The sequence below is a fragment of the Trichechus manatus genome, unplaced genomic scaffold (assembly GCF_000243295.1).
Source record: "Trichechus manatus latirostris isolate Lorelei unplaced genomic scaffold, TriManLat1.0 scaffold00010, whole genome shotgun sequence".
NCBI classification, from domain to species: domain Eukaryota; kingdom Metazoa; phylum Chordata; class Mammalia; order Sirenia; family Trichechidae; genus Trichechus; species Trichechus manatus.
Window position 1 is genome coordinate 11,559,331 of NW_004443946.1, and position 18,461 is coordinate 11,577,791.

Consider the following 18,461-nt stretch of genomic DNA (forward strand, 5'->3'; position numbering starts at 1 on the left):
TTTTTTTTTTTTGGGAGTTTTTTTTTAATTATCTCGTCTTTTGTTATAGCTTTATTTAGTTTTTCTACCTTGGTTTGTGTTAGTTTTGGTAGGTAGTGTGTTCCTAGAAATTTGTCCATTTCCTCTAGGTTTTCAAATTTGTTGGAATACAATTTTTCATAGTATTCTATTATGATCCTTTTAACTTCAGTTGAGTATGTTGTGATATTGCCCATCTCATTTCTTCTTCAGGTTACTTGCTGCCTCTCCTGTTTGTCTTTCGTCAGGTTGGCCAGTGGTTTATCGATTTTGTTCATCTTCACAAAGAACCAGCTTTCGGTCTTGTTACTCTTTCATTTGTTTTTCTATTATCTATTTCATTTATATCTGCTCTAATCTTTATTATTTCCTTTCTTCTGGTGCCTGAGGGCTTCTTTTGCTGCTCTCTTTCTATTTCTTCAAGTTGTAAGATTAATGTTTTGATTATGGCCCTTTCTTCTTTTTGGATGTGTGCATTTATTGCTATAAATTGACCTCTGAGCACTGTTTTTGCTGCGTCCCAAAGGTTCTGGTAGGATGTGTTTTTATTCTCATTTGATTCTATGAATTTCTTTATTCTGTCCTTGATTTCTTTTAAAACCCAGTAGTTTTTGAGTAAGGTCTTGTTCAGTTTCCATGTATTAGATTTTTTTCCCTTGCTTTTTCTGTTATTGATTTCTACTTTTATGGCTTTATTGTCAGAAGATATGCTTTGTAATATTTTGATGTTTTGGATTCTGTTATGGCTTACTTTGTGGCCTAATATGTGCTCTATTCTGGAGAATGTTCCATGTGCATTGGAAAAGAAAGTATACTTGGTTGCTATTGGGTAGAGTGTTCTGTATATGTCCATGAGGTCAAATTGATTGACTGTGGCATTTAGATCTTCTATGTCTTTATTGAGCTTCTTTCTATATGTCTGTCCGTCACTGAAAGTGGTGTGTTGAAGTCTCTTAGTATTATTGTGGAGCTGTCTATTTGTATTTTCAATGCTGTTAGAGTTTATGTATTTTTGAGCCCTGTTGTTGGGTGCATATATATTTATTATGGTTATGTCCTCATGGTGTATTGACCCTATAATCATTATATAGTGTCCTTCCTCATCCTTTGTGGTAAATTTTGCTTTAAAGTCTATTTTGTCAGAAATTAATATTGCCACTCCTGCTCTTTTTTGATTGTTGTTTGCTTGATATATTTTTTCCATCCTTTGAGTTTTAGTTTGTGTCTTTGAGTCTAAGGTGTGTCTCTTGTAGGCAGCATATACATGGAATGGATCTTTTTATCCATTCTGCGACTCTCTGTCTCTTTATTGGTGCATTTAGTCCATCTATATTCAGTGTAATTATTGATAGGTATGAGTTTAGTGCTGTCATCTTGATGTATATTTTTTTGTGTGTGTATGTTGTTGACAGTTTTTTTGTTCCACTTAATTTTCTGTGCCAAGTTATTTTCCTTTATGTATTTTCTTTTCATCTTTTTCATTATTGTTGATTTTGTATTTGCTCAGTCTTTATATTTTTCTTCTTTTTTATTTTGAGGGGTAGATTTGTTAGTTTCCTTTGTGGTTACCTTAAAATATACCTCTATTTTTCTAAGTTTAAACCAATCTTTTATTTCTTGATATCTCCTTAACTTCCTCTCCAAATAAAAGTTGTATGACTACACTATTTAGTCCCTCTTTTTTGTTTTAATGTTGTCATCTTTTACATATTGACATCTCTGTTTCCCTGTTTTCAGTATTTTAGCTTTGATTTATTTTTGTGACTTCCCTATCTGGGTTGATATCTGGTTGTTCTGTCCTGTGTTCTAGTCTTGGGTTGTTATCTGATATTGTTGATTCTCTAGCTGGAGGACTTCCTTTAATATTTCTTGTAATTTTGGTTTGGTTTTTACAAATTCCCTTACCTTCTGTTTATTTGGAAATGCTCCAATTTTGCCATCATATTTGAGAGACAGTTTTGTTGGATATATAATTCTTGGCTGGCAATTTTTTTCCTTCAAGGCTTTATATATATCATCCCATTGCCTTCTTGCCTGCATGGTTTCTGCTGAGTAGTCCGAGCTTAGTCTTATTGACTGTCCCTTGTATGTGACTTTTCGTTTATCCCTACCTGCTCTTAAAATTCTCTCTTTATCTTTGGTTTTGGTAAGTTTGATTATAATACATCTTGGTGACTTTCTTTTGGGATCTACCCCATGTGGGATTCAATGAGCTTCTTTGATAGATATCTTCTTGTCTTTCACGATACCAAGGAGTTTTCTGCCAGCAAATCTTGAACAATTCTGTGTTTTCTGTTATCCCCCCTGTTTTGGTACTCCAATCATTTGTAGGTTATTCCTCTTGATAGTGTCTTACATAATTCTTAGAGTTTCTTCATTTTTTCAAATTCTTTTATCTGATTTTTCCTCAAATAAACTGGTGTCAAATGCTTTATCTTCAATCTCACTAATTCTGACTTCCATTGCTTCAGTTCTGCTCTATGAGTTTATACTGAGTTGTCTAATTCTGAAATTTTATTGTTAATCTTTTGAATTTCTATTTGCTATCTCCCTGTGGATTCTCGCAGCCTGTTAAATTTGTCATTCTGATCTTGCATAGCTTTCCTGAATTCCTCTATTGCTTTGTCTGTGAGTTCCCTTGCTTGTTCTGCATTTTGCCTGATCTCCTTCCTGATCTCTTGAAAAGCTCTGTATATTAATCTCTTGAATTCTACCTCTGGTAATTCTAAGACCTTCTCTTCCTCTGGGAGGTTTCCTGGTTCTTTGTTTTGGTTGCTTACTGGAGCCATCTTGATCTGCCTCTTTATGTGATTTGATATTGACCGTTGTCGCCGAGCCACCAATAAGTTATTATATTTATTTATTGTATGTTTGCTTAGTGTATCCTAGCTTTTTGTTTTGTTTTGTTTTGACATGCCCAAATAGGCTGGGCGTGTGAGCTACTTTGATTATTGGTGTCTCTGAAGCTCTCATGTCCTGTTACCAGGTGGTTAGAGCTGCTACTAGGTATGTGAACCCAGGAGTTCATTTACTTTTCTTGTGTGGATTCAGCTCAGGTGTCCAGGTTCTTGGTCACTGAGTATGTGCTGTAGGCTCTCACCTACAGTCCTAGATGGGTAGGGCTATGTAGAAGTAATTGGAACAGGCACAGGTATCTGGCTGCAGTAGGGAGCTATGTGCTGAGCAAGTTAGGGGGCTGATGGTTGCCCTTGAGTACCTAAGTGGGAGGCATGTCCATGTCCCCTAGAGCACATAGGTGGGTGGGTTTTGCAGCCGGACTTTGGGCACCCAATGCTACTGTCTGTAAGGACTGAGACGCACCACTTATTCTCAGACCCCTGTCCTAGGTGGCGAGGTGGAATGGGTGAAGCTGCCAGTCCTCAGGCCCCTGATGTGGGTGGGTGAGGACCCTGCTTAATAGGCAGGGTGGTGTCAAATGTCATGAATCTGCTACTCCCCCTTGGCTGTTGCAGCTAAAATAGGCTCCAAGTATACACTCTGTTGTTCTATGCTAATGAGGGCCTACAGTGTTGAATAGGCCCACACAGGTCTAGGCAGGGATGAAAGGCATTTGAAGTCCAGGGACCCCTTATGCCTGTGCCTAGACAAAGGGGCAGTGCCCGCCCTGAGTTCCCAGCTTAGGGGATGTGGTGATTTTTTAAAGCTGCGAGACTGGTATGGGTGTGGTTAGTCCTGAGTACCTGGCTTAAGGGAGTTGGCAAATTTTGATTTTTCATTTGTTTGTTTTTTTTCCTAAAGCCGCAAGACTGGTTTGGGTGTGATAGCTCCTATTTCTGGCTTAGGGGGGCATGGCAATTGTTGAATATTGCTGGACTGGTATCAGAGCAGAGAGGGGAGGGGGGAGGGTGAGGGGAAAAGAGGCACTTGTCCACTACGAAAGTCCCAGAAGGGAGGGGTTATTTTGATCCCGCATGGTAACACTTAACTTTCACAGAGTCAGCGCCACTTCCCCTTGGCTCCAGAGGCTTGTGCAGACTCTCTGCTACCCAGTCTGTCCTGACGTGGTAAAACATGTCCCAAGCACTACTGTTTGCCTCAGCCCCCATGCACCAGCGGATCCAGTCCACCAGGTGTTGGCTAGCTCCAGTCTGGTACTTCTTTGCTGCTTCTGAACTGTCTCTTCCTCCCCCGCCACTCAGTCTGACTCCTCAACTTTGTCTTTGATGTTCAGAGCTCCTAGACTGTCATATATAATCAATTCACTTGTTTTTTCAGGTCTTTGTTGTACGAAGGACCACAGGAAGTGTCTGACTATTCCACCATCTTGGCCCCACCTCCTGTAATCTTTATGGAAACTGACTGCCACATCTTTCTCCCACTGAGCAGCTGGTGGGTTCAAACCACTGACTTTTTGATTAGCAGCTGCACACTTAACCACTGCACCACCTGGGCTCCTCTCCATAAAGATTACAGCCTTGGAAACCCTATAGGTCAGCTCTACTCTGTCCTATAGGGTTGCTATTTGTTGGAATCGACTCAACAGTAACAGGTTTTGGGGCTTTAAGTTTCGTACACTGAAAGACTCAGAATGATATTATAGCCTTGCTCCTACTAGAAGATTCATTTTACATTTAACTGATTAGAATAGCATCAAATATCAGTTATTCCCCCTCCCCCTCAAACAGTGATCTAAAATTATTCCTCAGTGTAAAATAAAGTTTACCTCATAGTTGCTTAATTCTTCAATTAACTGTTTTTCTTTGTGAACAAATTCCTGCTCCTCTTGTTTTAATTCTATTGTAAGTTTTTCAATTTGTGCCACAAATTCATTGATTTCTTTTTCTCTAGAAGTGGTCTAATTAGAAAAAAAATGAGGAATTGTCATTTCTCTTGTGGCGTTCCATCTTACATTTTCAAACAACCAGGTAAATTAATATCTCTTTGCATGAGACTTGTCTCTGAATTTAGGTTATATAATTTCTTAGTAACCACTGAGAGGGATTTTTTTTTTCCTCCAGAGATTAAATTTTCATTAAACAATATCTATAAATATGGCAGGAGGAATGGGAGAGGTAGAGGATGAAGGAAAGGCAGAGAATAAATATAGGAGCTAAATAAATGATACTTGGCCTCATATTTTTAGAGATACCTTCTCTAAAGACTAACCTCAAATAAATTTCTGGTTGCATGATTCAAAAGTATAATCTGAAGAGAAGTGCTACTTCACTTGCTAAATTCCCATACTTAATAAATAGCTAATGGATGCATGTCTTAAGAAAGTTAAATAATTCACTCTAAATATGAAGTTAGCAGAAAAGAAGATACCTCTTAATAAGATAAAGTTTAATTAAAATTTAAGGAGAATTACTCTAATGTAATGTAGGGGACTAATTTTGAGTATCTTGAGGTTGCTTACCTCTTCATATAATTTAATTTTTCTTTGTTCTGCAACCTCAATTTTATTAATAATTTCTTGTATATCATTTTTTGTCGTGAGCACCCAACGTGCATGCTTTTTTAGCAAACAACCTATTTTCCACTGAGTTATAATACTAGAGAAGAGAACAAAAGAATTACCATTAAACTGATACAGCAGATAACTGAAAAGATGAAGCAATTCAAAGTAAAACAAGTCCTACTATTATACAAAATTGTTTGTGTGCTTAGTGATGCAGACTATCCATATTAACTAAAAAACCAAGTAAGACAAAACATTAACTGCCTCAGTGCTCTCTGCAAGTTGCTTCAGAGTAAGAAGTTGTGAGTCTATAGGTCTAACAAAACAGTGAACAAACACAACTTGGCAGCTCCCCTCCTTTAAGCAAAGGGCAGAAATAGGAAAGCCTTAGGGGCACATGGAAAAAGAAGAGGCCCCGGCAGAAATAGTAATTGAGTTACTAAATTATTCAAAGTGCTAATAAAAGATTCTAGGCTTCTGGGTTCTCAAATTTTTCTCTCCACCATAACATAAAAATAAAGCTACAAAACTGGAGAATGGTAAAAATATATCATTGTAGTCTTGTAAATAATAACAACAACAATAAAAAAAATGCAGCTAACTTTTAGTAAATGCTTTCTAGTTGCTGGCACTGATGTAAATACTTTATCTAGATCATATCTCTGCTGCCACTCACAACAACCTTCTAAGGTGGGAACTACTATCATTCCTCTCTTCACAGGGATGAGTGCAAAGAGAGGCTATGAAATAACTCACCCTCAGTCACAGAACCTGTACTCTCAATCCCTCTCCTCTGTCACTACACTGCACGTATCACCTTCCCACTGGTTCACAAAGAAGCCTGGATGAGCAAGAGGCATGTCCTAATATTGGCAATTTTACTTTTTGGTGACTACACTCGATTGAAACTGAAAACTTTGGTTCTGTTCATTGCCAAAACATCAAACTAATAAGTACATTTAAATCTGAGAGAATTCACACAATTTAATTTAAGGAAATCATTTCTTTAGATGCTAGTAACTGATTCTATTTTTTCCCCCAACTTTAAGGCACTGTTTGTTAAGATAACATATACTACTTATAACACAAATTTTTTTTTTTTTTTTTTTTTTTTACCATCTCTGACTTTCTCTTTCCAGATTATCACCCAGGATTTTTATTTGTTTCCGGTATACTTCTTGTGTTGCTCTAAAAACAAGAAAAATATATTGGGATTTTGCATTTGTGGGAGCTGTTAGAACATATAAAAGACTCTTTGGGCATAATTCTTATTCTCTGTAAGTCTACAGTCTAATTGGAAGACAAAACAAACCTTGTGAAACAACTACATATTTTAATGGCAGACTAACAGAAAGATGACTCCAGTTCTGTGTACATGAAAACTGATTCTGCAAGTATCGAGGTGGATACTGAAGGATAAAGAACAGATTGGGGAAGGGTTACTGTAGATGAATGTTTAATAGAAGGGAGGATGGTGGATTGGCAGAATGGAGACGCAATCTTACCAAGGAAAGGACATAATCATTTGTAAAGACACAGAGGAAAGGAACAAGTTAGGCTGTATTGTGACACAAGGTAGGCTTGCTACATACAAGACAGTATGAAGGGGAAAAATAACACCATGATACTGATGGTTTAACAGTCAGAAAATTGTTGAGGAACTCTGAATTCTAGACTGAGTTCTGATTTGATACAATATATCATTCAAAAAGCCAATACAGATTCTTGAACTAGGGGAGAGTAACAATTAAGGATGGAAGATTTTCTTGAAGTAGAATGGCTGGAAATGTGAAATTTCTAACAGAAGTATTAGAGGCCTTTATTTTTATTCCCTTTTTTTTTTGGTCTATTAAGTGCTTCAATCACAGAAATAAACTGAAGGCCACATAAGTAAAATGCTGCTTAATTTATATTTTTTGAAGGACAGAAATAGTCACAGAATGACAATGTATGTATAAATTTTTGTGTGGGAGACTAACTTGAAATGTAAACTTCATTTAAACTACAACAATAAACAAATAAATAAATAGATTGTGCATACCCATACAAAATAAATAGTCATAGATAAAACTTACCATATGAACCACTGTTAAATAGACTAGAAATAAACCTGTGCTCATATTTTCTTTCTCTATTTGAAATCATTGTACAAGTTCTCAATTTCCTACCATAATAAATCTAATATCCTCTCCTAGGTCTGTAAGAGTCTTCACAATTTGCCCCCACCTTACAGATTTGGCTTATTTACATATTTAATATAACCCAGAGAGGAGATGAACCAATTTAAAATAAAGAAAGCAACAATAATTTTAAAAATCTAAATAAATACCAATATTCGGCCACAAATTTGGCTATGAACTTCCTGGTGACCACAGCAATGATGACACTATAATTTATTATAAAATTTGCATTACTCTTCTGGAAAATAAACCTCTATTCAACCTGATTTTCTTTTCCTCATCTGTCATAGAGAGGAGTTAGTAGTTTCATTTCTGAAGCTGAGATAGCAAGAGACAGATGTTTAAATATGTTATTTAACTATATAAGCACAACCACCCAAAGAACCTATACTCTAGATTTTTGTTGTTATGTGCTCAAATTTTTGTCACTGTCTATCTTAGTTCCATAAGGCTGGTCTCTTCACTGTCCTATATGCAAATCATGTATTTCCCTGTGTGTGGTGACATTATTTCCCTATTTGATGAGCAAACAGAAAAAAAATCTAACCTATTTTTAAAGGCCAAGCTCAAAGTTTAATCCTTATATAATGAAGAAGGACCCCTAGACTTCACTTTCTCTCTCTCTTCTCTGAATGTTCTTTATAGTCCACACTTTATTCTGCACAATTATGCATGGTCCATTACTTATTTCATGTGTGTTAGTCTTACTCATCTGCCCAGCTAAACTATAACTTGCCTTATGCCCCATTAATGGGCATATAAAATGGTAGGACATTTATGTAAGGAATTTTGACAATAATTATAAAAATGAAAAATATATGTTCCCTGTAACTCAACTATCATGACTTTATTATAAAGAAATAGTCACACAGGTGGACAGAGATATGTTAAAAGATATTAACTTCAATAATTATAATATAGGAAAACTGGAAAAAACTAAATGTCCATCAATAGCGCATTGGATAAATAAAACATAATATAACCTGTAAAAGAAATATTGTGCAGCTGGAGAAAAGAATGAAGAGGTCCCAAATACATGATTTTTAAAATTTTTGCAATAGTTTCAAACTCAACAGAAAAGTTATAAAAATCATACAAAGAATTCCCATATAACCATCACCAACTTCTCCAAATGTTACTATTTTACCATATGTTCTGTATGTTTTATAAAGCTCTCAAATCCCATAAGGTATAAATCACTATTATGCTTTCAAAATACATATGTATAATCACTTGTCATGGATTGAAGTATGTCCCCCCAAAAATGTGTGTATCAGCTTGGCTGGGCCATGATTCCTGGTATTGTGTGATTTTCCTATGTGTTGTAAATCCTGCCTCTATGATGTTAATGAGGGAGGATGGGCGGCAGTTGTGTTAGTGAGGCAGGACTCGTCTACAAGATTGGATTGTGTCCTGAGGCAATCTCTTGAGATATAAAAGATGTAGTAAGCAGAGAGACAGGGAGACCTCATACCACCAAGAAAGCAGTGCCAGGAGCAGAGCATGTCCTTCAGACTCAGGGTCCCTGCATGGAGAAGCTCCTAGTCTGGCGGAACACTGATGAGAAGGTCGACAGAGAGAGAAAGACTTCTCCTGGAGGTGACGCCCTGAATTTGGACTTTTAGCCTAGTTTACTGTGAAGAAATAAACTTCTCTTTATTAAAGCCATCCACTTGTGGTATTTCTGTTGTAGCAGCACTAGATGACTACAACATCACTCATAATATAAACTTAGAAATATGTCTACCTTGCTGAGGTTCTCAAACATTAACTATAAATCATTAGAAACCTGTAAGTCATTAGAAAGTTATTTAGAAAACTTCTGAGCTTAGACATAGCAGCATGTGAAGAATGACAACCTTTAAGCTAAGTTGACTTTGACCTGGCATGCTATGATAAAAGAAGACATAACATAGTTAATCTTTGTAAACTAGCCTTGAGACATAAGTTTAAATAACTTCCCTAATCACTAACCTTGAAGAAAAAAATATGACATTCAGCTAATCTCTAACCCTGGAGAAAAGACTTAACATACTAGTCTTTGACATCACACTGGCCATTATTGTGTGAGGCCGTGGTGAGAATTTCACATATAAACCCTGAATTTCTGCTCATTCACTGAGAGAAGGCAGAAGCAAAGGGATATTTCTCTATTCTCTTACTGTCTTTGAAGACTGAGAGCTTGGTGAGACTCTGTCCATTGCCACCGACCCCAGACTCAAGCTACCAGGGACCTCCATCAATTCAAGTTGTGGTCAAGCCCTCCTCCCAAGACCTCTCATTAAAGGTAAAAGCCTTAAGTCTAAAAATTTGGACTCTAACCACTGAACGAACATTGTAATTGTAATTGTTAACTCTGATTCTCTGGTTCTAAATGAATGTTGTGAGGTCTTACTTGCTTGCCTTGCCATGACTACCCTGCAATAAACAAAATGAGTTTATGCATGATAAACCTGAGTATCTCTCTCTTAATTGTCTAAGATAAAATCCTACACAACATTATATTTGCTTTATCATTCTCCCAGATATAATTTTAAGTGGAAAATATCCAGTTATAGAAGAGTACAATCCAATTTAGGGGGACATAGATACACATTTGGAAACCCTGGTGACATAGTGGTTAAGTGCTACGGCTGCTAACCAAAAGGTCAGCATGTTCGAATCCACCAGGCGCTCCTTGGAAACTCTATGAGACAGTTCTACTCCGTCCAATAGGGTCGCTATGAGTCAGAATTGACTTGATGGCAACGGGTTTGTTTTTGTTTTATATACACATTTACTCTCTGAGTTACATATTCCTATATTTGACTTTTTAAAATCTGATACAGGCATCATTTTTATTATCAGAAAAAAGTTAAAAATTACAGTGATTTAGGGTGGCAGAAATGAACACATAGGCAGTCAGTGTTGTAATAATATTCAGGCACATGCTTGTCACTAGACCCCCCCACCTTGTCTATTCCTTGCATCCAGCAGCCCACCTGGAACCCAGAACCTGTCTCTCCCTTCAGTGAAAGAACCAATGGTAATGACTTTTCTGCATTGTAAACAAGAGAGCTAATTACAAACTTCTTTTTCTGTGGTATATAGAAATTGACATAGACTTATTGTTAGCCTTTATTTAAAAATATATGCAGAGGAAGAATAAAGATTAAACATTCCAAAGGCAACAAACATACCGATGAAGTTCTTGTAGGGTGATGAGTCCTTCTTCCATATTTTTGATGTCTACTTTTCTTTGTGCTAGGAAGTTTTCTTTCTGAGTAATAAATTCCAGTTGTTTCTGATGTCTGCCATAAAAAAAAAAAAAAAAAAAAAAAAAAACAGGGTTATCATATGTTGAATGTTGAAATAATCATTTTTAACTCCTCAGTGTGAGAAAAAAATATGCACTCACAAATAAGAATTTAAGAAGTAGTTTGGAAAGTTCAGTTCAGTCACCTGGCCAAATAAATGAGTAAATAAAAGAAACAAAATATTTTTTTCTGGTAGAGATTAAATCTAAAGTTATGCATAAAATTTATAAAAACTTCCAAGCCATGGAAAGGACGTTAATTGCAACAGTAACCACAAAACAATAACCACAGAACAACAGTTCTAGTATGCATTCAATCCCTCTGAGCGGGGAGGTCTCTCCCAACACATTTATCTGTCTGTTACATCCTTTTGTGAAAGATGAAGGAGTCAGATCAAGTTTGCACACTGGCTCTCCCTCTTACTAGTAGTGTGACTTTGGACAAGAAACTTCACCTGTGGATGTGCCTATAAAATGGTGATCACCGTACCTATCTCACCTGGTTGTAAGGGTTAAATCAGTATAGTAATAAATTATTGCTCATATAATTGTACCCTTATGTTAAAAGAGAGAAACTGAGAACTTCTGGTAAAGGCAGCTGTTTGACCTCAGGCTTAACACGTCCCAGAAACTTGTGATAAGGTCTTAACCCTTTCCAGAAACTCTGATAAAGGTTTAACCCTCGCCAGAAACTAAAAACTCATGATAAAGAGAGTTCTGGGGAAAGTTATCCTAAGAATTTTTAAGTTGCAATGTTAGAAAGTACCTAACTGCAAATAATTAGATAAGCCATAATTAGCCTATAGAATATAGACACACAAACTTAATAAACCAAACTAAAGCCGCACTTTTAGATAGCCCCCTTCGGCCAATTAAGTGAATGACAACCAAACATTAAAAATTTGCTTTTTGGGAACACCCCTAACAGTTTGTACTGTATATAAACTGATCAGAATTGTAACCTGACAAGCTCATTTCTTCAGAGTTGTCTCCCTGTTTGAGAACGGTTATCTGATCAATAAATTCTTTTTTAACTCTAATTGACTCATTGATCAGAGATTTTTCTTTTGGCTCTTGCAAGATTTTATTCTGTAATATTCAATGAGCAAACACTGATGAATGTCCATTAGCTGCTAAGCTATGTGTTAGGTCTTGGGGTTATATTGATGATAAAACAGAATGACTGCCCTTATCTGTTTGTAATCCAGTGGGACAAAGCGAGTTATACCCAGTGGATTACAATAAAGAGGAATGGCATCAGAGGGATGTTTTAGAAGGATTATTCTGGTGGGAGGCAGGAGGATGAGTTAGGGGTGATAAAGCAAAAGGCAGAAGAACATTTGAGAAGCCTATCAAACCGGAGTGGCTGAAAGGGCTGAAAAGAATAGAGCAGGAGAGATATCTGGGAAGTGGAATTGATAAGCTTGTGACTGAATGGAGCCCAACGGGTGGCAAAAGGGGATTTCCTCAAATATTTTCCCAGTCTCTGGGTTAGGAGATTGTATCGGTGATGGAACCATTCTCCAAGATAGGGAATATAGGTGTGAAGCCAGTTTCTGATGAAAGATGAAAAGATCAGCTTTAGAACATCATACATTTACAGAGCACCTTGGTGCCAGGCACTCAGTCACAGTTCTCAGATTGGAGGAAAGTACAATTTTGTGGGTGTACAATTACAGTACCATGCTTTATATGCCAAAATTAAAAAAAAAAAAAAAAAAAAAAAAGGTATATAGAGTGCCAAGTGAGCATCTCATTCAGCACAGGGAGTTTTAGAGAAGACTTCTCAGAGATATCTGTAGAACATCCGTATTAGTTTTCCATTGCTACATAACAAATTATGAGTGGCTGTAAACAATACTCATTGATTACTTCAGTTTCCAGGAGTTAGAAGTCTAGGTACAGCATGGCTCAACTGGGTTCTCTGCCTAAGAGCTCACAAGGCCAAAATCAAGGTGTAAGCCAGGCTACGACTGTCATCTGGGGCTCAGTGTCCCCTTCCCAGCTTGCTCGTTGTTGGCGCAATTCATTTTCTTCTCACATTTTCCATGCTACTCCTTCCACCACCAAGCTAGGATAAGGGGTCAAGTCCTTCTCAAGCTTCGAATCTTTCTGACTTCCCCTTCTGTTCTCCTCTTCTGCTCCCAGCTGGAGAAAACTCCCTGCTTTTAAATTCTCATGTGATTAGATCAGCCTATCTGGATCATCTCCCTGTCTTAAAGTCAACTGTGCCATATAACAACATGATGTATTATTACATTCACAGGTTCTAGGGATTAGGGTATGACATCTTTCTTGGGGTGGAGGGGTGGGACATTATTCTGCCTACCACACCTTCCCAATAAAGAAGTAGTGGACCATCCAAAATACTTGTCTAGAGTCTGAACGGAAAGTGTTTTGCCGAATCTATCAATGTGTGATGTCAACAGCAGAGAGGCAGAAGTGGAAACCATTTCCCTTGTTGTCCCTCATCATTCTTCCCTCACTATCTCCCACCTGCCCTCTAACCCACACTAAACCAAACCCATTGTTGTCTAGTCGATTTAGATACATGGCGACTCCATGTATTACAGAGTAGAACCGTGCTCCATAGGGTTTTCTTGGCCGTAATCTTCACGGAAGCAGATCACTAGGCCTTACTTCCGCAGTGCCACTGGGTGGGTTCAAACTACCAACAGTTGAGCACAAACTATTTGTGCTACCCAGGGACCCTTCCATCTAAACTAAGAAGGTCCCAAACTGCAGCCAGAACATTGGGATTGCGGGAGGAAGCAGTGTGAGACAAAGAAGACAACCATGGTCCTCTTTTCGACTGCAGGTTTCCCAGCCTTAGAGATGCCTGAGCTAATGGAGTGGAGAGGTTTTAAGTGTGATGAGAATTTGGAGTTTTGGTATTATATCAATTACGTATCGCTGGACTTTTTTAGTTCCTGGGAAAATAGTCCTTTCCCCATGAGACTATCTAGAGAAATTATGAGATCTACCTATGGTGGAGAGGGTTAAAAGGGCAGTAGTAGAAAAGAAATAATTGCTACTTCTTGTACCCTATTAAGTCCAGCTTATTGATTAAATGCTTGCCGGATCGGAGGCTCTGAAGGAAGGCTATGCTGGATCTTGGTGCAGGTAAACAAGCGGGGCCTTGGCATCTTGCTAGTGGAGGGCAGTGAGGATTTGAGATTTCAGGGAAGTGATATGGCCAGAGGCAAAGAGACCAGTCTGAAAAGATAGGTTTCCATTGGTGGGAGTGGTAACCAGTGATGTGCAATAATTACTGCTAATCAAATCCCTTGGTGGTGCAAATAGTTAACCCACCCAGCTGCTAACCAAAAGGTTAGAAGTTCAAGTCCAACCAGAGATGCCCCAGAAGAAAGGCCTGACAGTCTACTTCCAAAAAATCCATTGGAAACCCTATGGAGCATAGTTCCGCTCTGCAACACATGAGGTCCCCATGAGTCAGACTCAACTTGATGGCAACCTTTTCTTTTATTTAAAGTTAGAGGAGTTTTAAATCCATGATGATAGTAGAAAAAATGAGGAAGTTAACAAGAATTGTGCTATAAGACCATATAAAAGATTGCTAAGATGCAATCTAAGAAAGTAACATTCCTTACCAAAATCAGGAAACGATGGTCAAGACAAATGATTAAAGTCTTACACTAAAGGTTTAAATTCAAAATTGAGGGAATTCCCACCTAAGAGTTTCTTTATGGTCGAAGAAGTAGCAAAATATCAGCTGAGTGTAGTGGAAAGAGAATATTATAAAATGCTTGAGGACAGTGGGATCACAGAGACTCCAAAGAATGATGTCAATAATATGTAATTCTTAAAGATAATTATGATAAAATTTGAAAGTTAAATATAAATAGTCTAAGAACATTATAATACAATTTCTATAGACAACAAGTTCCAAGACAGCAGAGAATGGTTGTGTTTTATAAACCTAGTATTCTTCTTCTACTTCCCTACCCATACAACCAGACACTTTCATGAGTGGCTCAATAGTTGTTGAATAAAGTGAAAGAGTATTATCTCAATTATCTAGTGCTGCTACAACAGAAATACTACAAGTGGGTGGCTTTAACAAACAGAAATTTATTTTCTCATAGTTTAGGAGGCTAGAAGTCCAAATTCTAGGGGAAGGCTTTCTCTCTCTCGGCTGTGGAGGAAGGTCTTTGTCCCTTCAGCTTCTGCTTCCTAGTTCCTTGGAGATCTTCATGTGCCTTGGCATCTATCTGATCCCATCTCTGCTCACTCACTTGCCTGTTTAATCTCTTTTATATCTTATGACTCAAGACACACCCTATACTAATCTTGTCTTATTAACGTAACAAAGACAATCCATACCCAAATGGGATTTACAACATATACTTTGGGGGGACACAATTCAATTCATAACAAATATTTGAATGTAATCATGTTGAATCTGTTTTTGTAAGGACTTCAAGTAATTAACCACATAGTAGTAGCCACCATATTAAGTACTAAAATACATTTGGTGAATTATATTTTTCATTACCTTTCAAATCTGGTTTTCCTTATTCTGGTCAAATTTTCTTTACTCCACATAAATTGACTTGGAACTATTACCAATTCATGAAGATTAAATCACAAAGAGTAAAAGCAGTAGTTATTCTTTCAACAGACTGATTTAGAAGCAAAAGTAATGCATTTGGTTAATATAGATTTGAACTGATTCAGATGAGGAAAGCATTACTTCATGCCTATAGAGGCAGATTAGGGAAATGTTTATTTATTGTTGGGGAAAAAATATTTCATTGTTATCAGCAGATATTCAAAGTAGGATAAGCTTAAGTGGTCACCACTTTGAATAGTAAGGAAAGCACTCCCTAACTATAGCATGTTGATTTACATATATGGATCATGGGTAGAAACATACTCATCATGGATCTTTCTTTTCCTAAAAAACATCTCATCCTCTTCACTTAGGACAATCTTATATTGTCTGGTAAGAGTAGTTAGTTTGTCTCGCAGCTCTTTATTCTCTAAACGAGATTTGTGCAGTTTTTCAGCCACCTAGAGAAAAACAGAAGTATTGAGTAAGAGGACTTACTCCACAGTTCCTTTGAGGAAAGTCAGAGTCAGGTGGGCAACTCTCTGTAGCACTGGGTAGATTGCTCAGTACGCAGTAAATATGCCTTAAATGTTGAATTATTCTATATCAAATATACAATTGTACATTTGGGGGCCACTTCTATAAGTTGTTATGACAAAAGTATAGAAAGGCAGTAAACACTGATATAAAACTATTGAGTAATAATCCAAATTGCAATAAGAAATGGGATTAATAAATTGTAATATTCAACAAGATCTGTGTGAGCTTTTCCCAGAAGATGAAATACACTAGGGGAAAAACGTAATATCAACAGAAGCTCTTGCCTCATTAACTAGGTACAATACCTGCTTCACGTTAAATATTTCTATTTGAGGACAAAAAATGGTACCCATCAGTGTTCTGAATGTGGTAAGAATTTTGTGCTTGGAGGTTTCCATTGAATTGACTCAAATTAGTTAAGAAAGTTAGGTATATAGTAGGAATGGTGGGCTGGGTAGTCCTACATAGCCTTCTGGCTGAGGGCCACTAGAATAGCTGGATTAAAAAAAAAAAAAAAACTTTTTAAAAGTATTGAAAAACTAACAAGATAATGTGGAATTATTAGGCCTAATTCTAGGAGAAACCCTCAAAATATCTTTTGCCCTGAGGACATTTATCGATATGGCAGGGAATTGCTAACAATAAAGCGTGACAAAACAGATATGAAAAGGTACCAAATAAGATTATCAATTGAAATCTACAATAATCAAAATAAACTGGACTTCATCAAAGTTAGTAAATTACATTCATCAAAAGACACAATTAATAGAGCAAAAAGTCCAAGCACAGAGTGGGATAAATATGTACATAAATACTATATATTTAGAGTGTATATACTGTTCTGTGTTTGAGTAATATTTCACAATAGACAGTCTTTTAAAAGTTAGAATGGAATTTAATGTCATCATTGAAATTGCCCAGTGACTCATGAGAATATGACTGAATGTCACCAAGAGCCCATAGTATCCGCCGTAGTGGAAATAATAAGTCAGAACCCTGCCCCTTTGAAATGGTCACTAAGTTGTACCCATGGACCTTGGCTAAAGGTTGCAGATTGAAGACAGCCCTTTACATTTGCCTCTTTGATCAAGTCAGCCATGCCAGCTTAGGGATCCTGAACTTTTCAGATAGTCATTATGGCTGAAAACTATAAAACTATCAAGTGAAGGCTGCCTAACATTTCCTACAACAGGGAATAAATGGTAAGTAAAAAACTCTTTGACTAGACAATGGAAGACAATTTAAAACCAACCAACAACCTTATTTGGCTTCTGTCTTTTGGTATCCTGTACCTTCCAACTACTTGCAATTAAAAGAATCAGAGTAGACTTAGGCCAGAAGGGAAGTCATTCCTAATGCTGGCAAATTCGAAAACCAAAAATAGAAAGATATTTAATTTGTACAAATCATTCTCTGGGAGACAACTACCTTGGATGGCCCTGCCAAGCCTCTGGGTATGGCTGTAGTCCTCAGAGGAAAGGAGAAGCTTTGCTTTCTAAGACCAAGAATTTGGATGTGGAGTTGTAATATATCCTTGAGCAAGAAGACGGATGAGGAACTGAGAAAGGAAATGAGGTTAGCAAGGAGGCTTTGGGCTTTGCAATGGGATTCTTCCACATAATCACCCAAATTTCCAGAAAAGTTTGCAGTATATCATGAAATGCTTAGTGTTATTAAATTTCTCTTAGAAACTAATGAAAGGTATGAGTTTTACACCTGATTGACTTGGGGACAGAACAGAGGTATAGGAAGAAGGCAGAGCGTACCTGGCACTAGAAGTCAGGAATATTGAAATTAAGTATCTGTATCTGAGGGAAGATGGATTGACACAGTGGCTGCAACAACGGGCTCAAGCATAGCAATGATTGTGAGGATGGCACAAGACCAGGCAATGTTTCATTCTGTTATGCATAGGGTCACTATGAGTCAGAACCGACTTGATGGCACCTAACAATAACAACATCTGAGGGAAGAAGGGGATACCAAGGACGTTTCACCTTCCACTCAAGGACTGAGAAGAATCTCAACTGTATCTAACGTGCCAGTGTATTTGTATGTGTGTGTATTCCTATTATACATACTGTTTTATAATTTAGAATTTGTCACTCAATAATGTATTATGAACAATACTATTACTTATTTAACCAAGGTCCTTTTTGGGGGGCTTTAATGGTATCCTCCCCCCACCCAAATTGTTCACTATCATAATGAATGCTTAACTGAATATCTTATGGCTAAATTTTGGTTTACATCCATGGTTATTTATTTATGATAAGACACTTCTTTTAACCTAAGTTTAAAAAATGTCTAAGGAATTCTCCTGGGGGCTAAATCTGACTCAAATACTTTACTAACATTATTGAGTATAGAGAAGGTTGCTATACTTCACAGGTGCCACACAGTAGCAAGAAGGTCCTAATTTATCTAAATAATTCA

The 18,461-nt window shown here is 37.2% G+C and overlaps 1 protein-coding gene across 1 annotated transcript in view; it reads right to left on the reverse strand.

Moving 5' to 3' along the window:
* The window catches only part of CCDC175 (coiled-coil domain containing 175), an 83,058-nt gene that overhangs the window by 27,019 nt on the left and 37,578 nt on the right, over window positions 1–18,461 (reverse strand). Inside the window, exons 7-11 of the mRNA XM_012560030.1 lie at window positions 15,810–15,946; window positions 10,797–10,907; window positions 6,554–6,625; window positions 5,396–5,531; window positions 4,703–4,834 (exon numbers count right to left, since the gene is read on the reverse strand). Of these exons, the coding sequence (XP_012415484.1) occupies window positions 4,703–4,834; window positions 5,396–5,531; window positions 6,554–6,625; window positions 10,797–10,907; window positions 15,810–15,946 (588 nt within the window). The remainder of the gene's footprint in view (window positions 1–4,702; window positions 4,835–5,395; window positions 5,532–6,553; window positions 6,626–10,796; window positions 10,908–15,809; window positions 15,947–18,461) is intronic.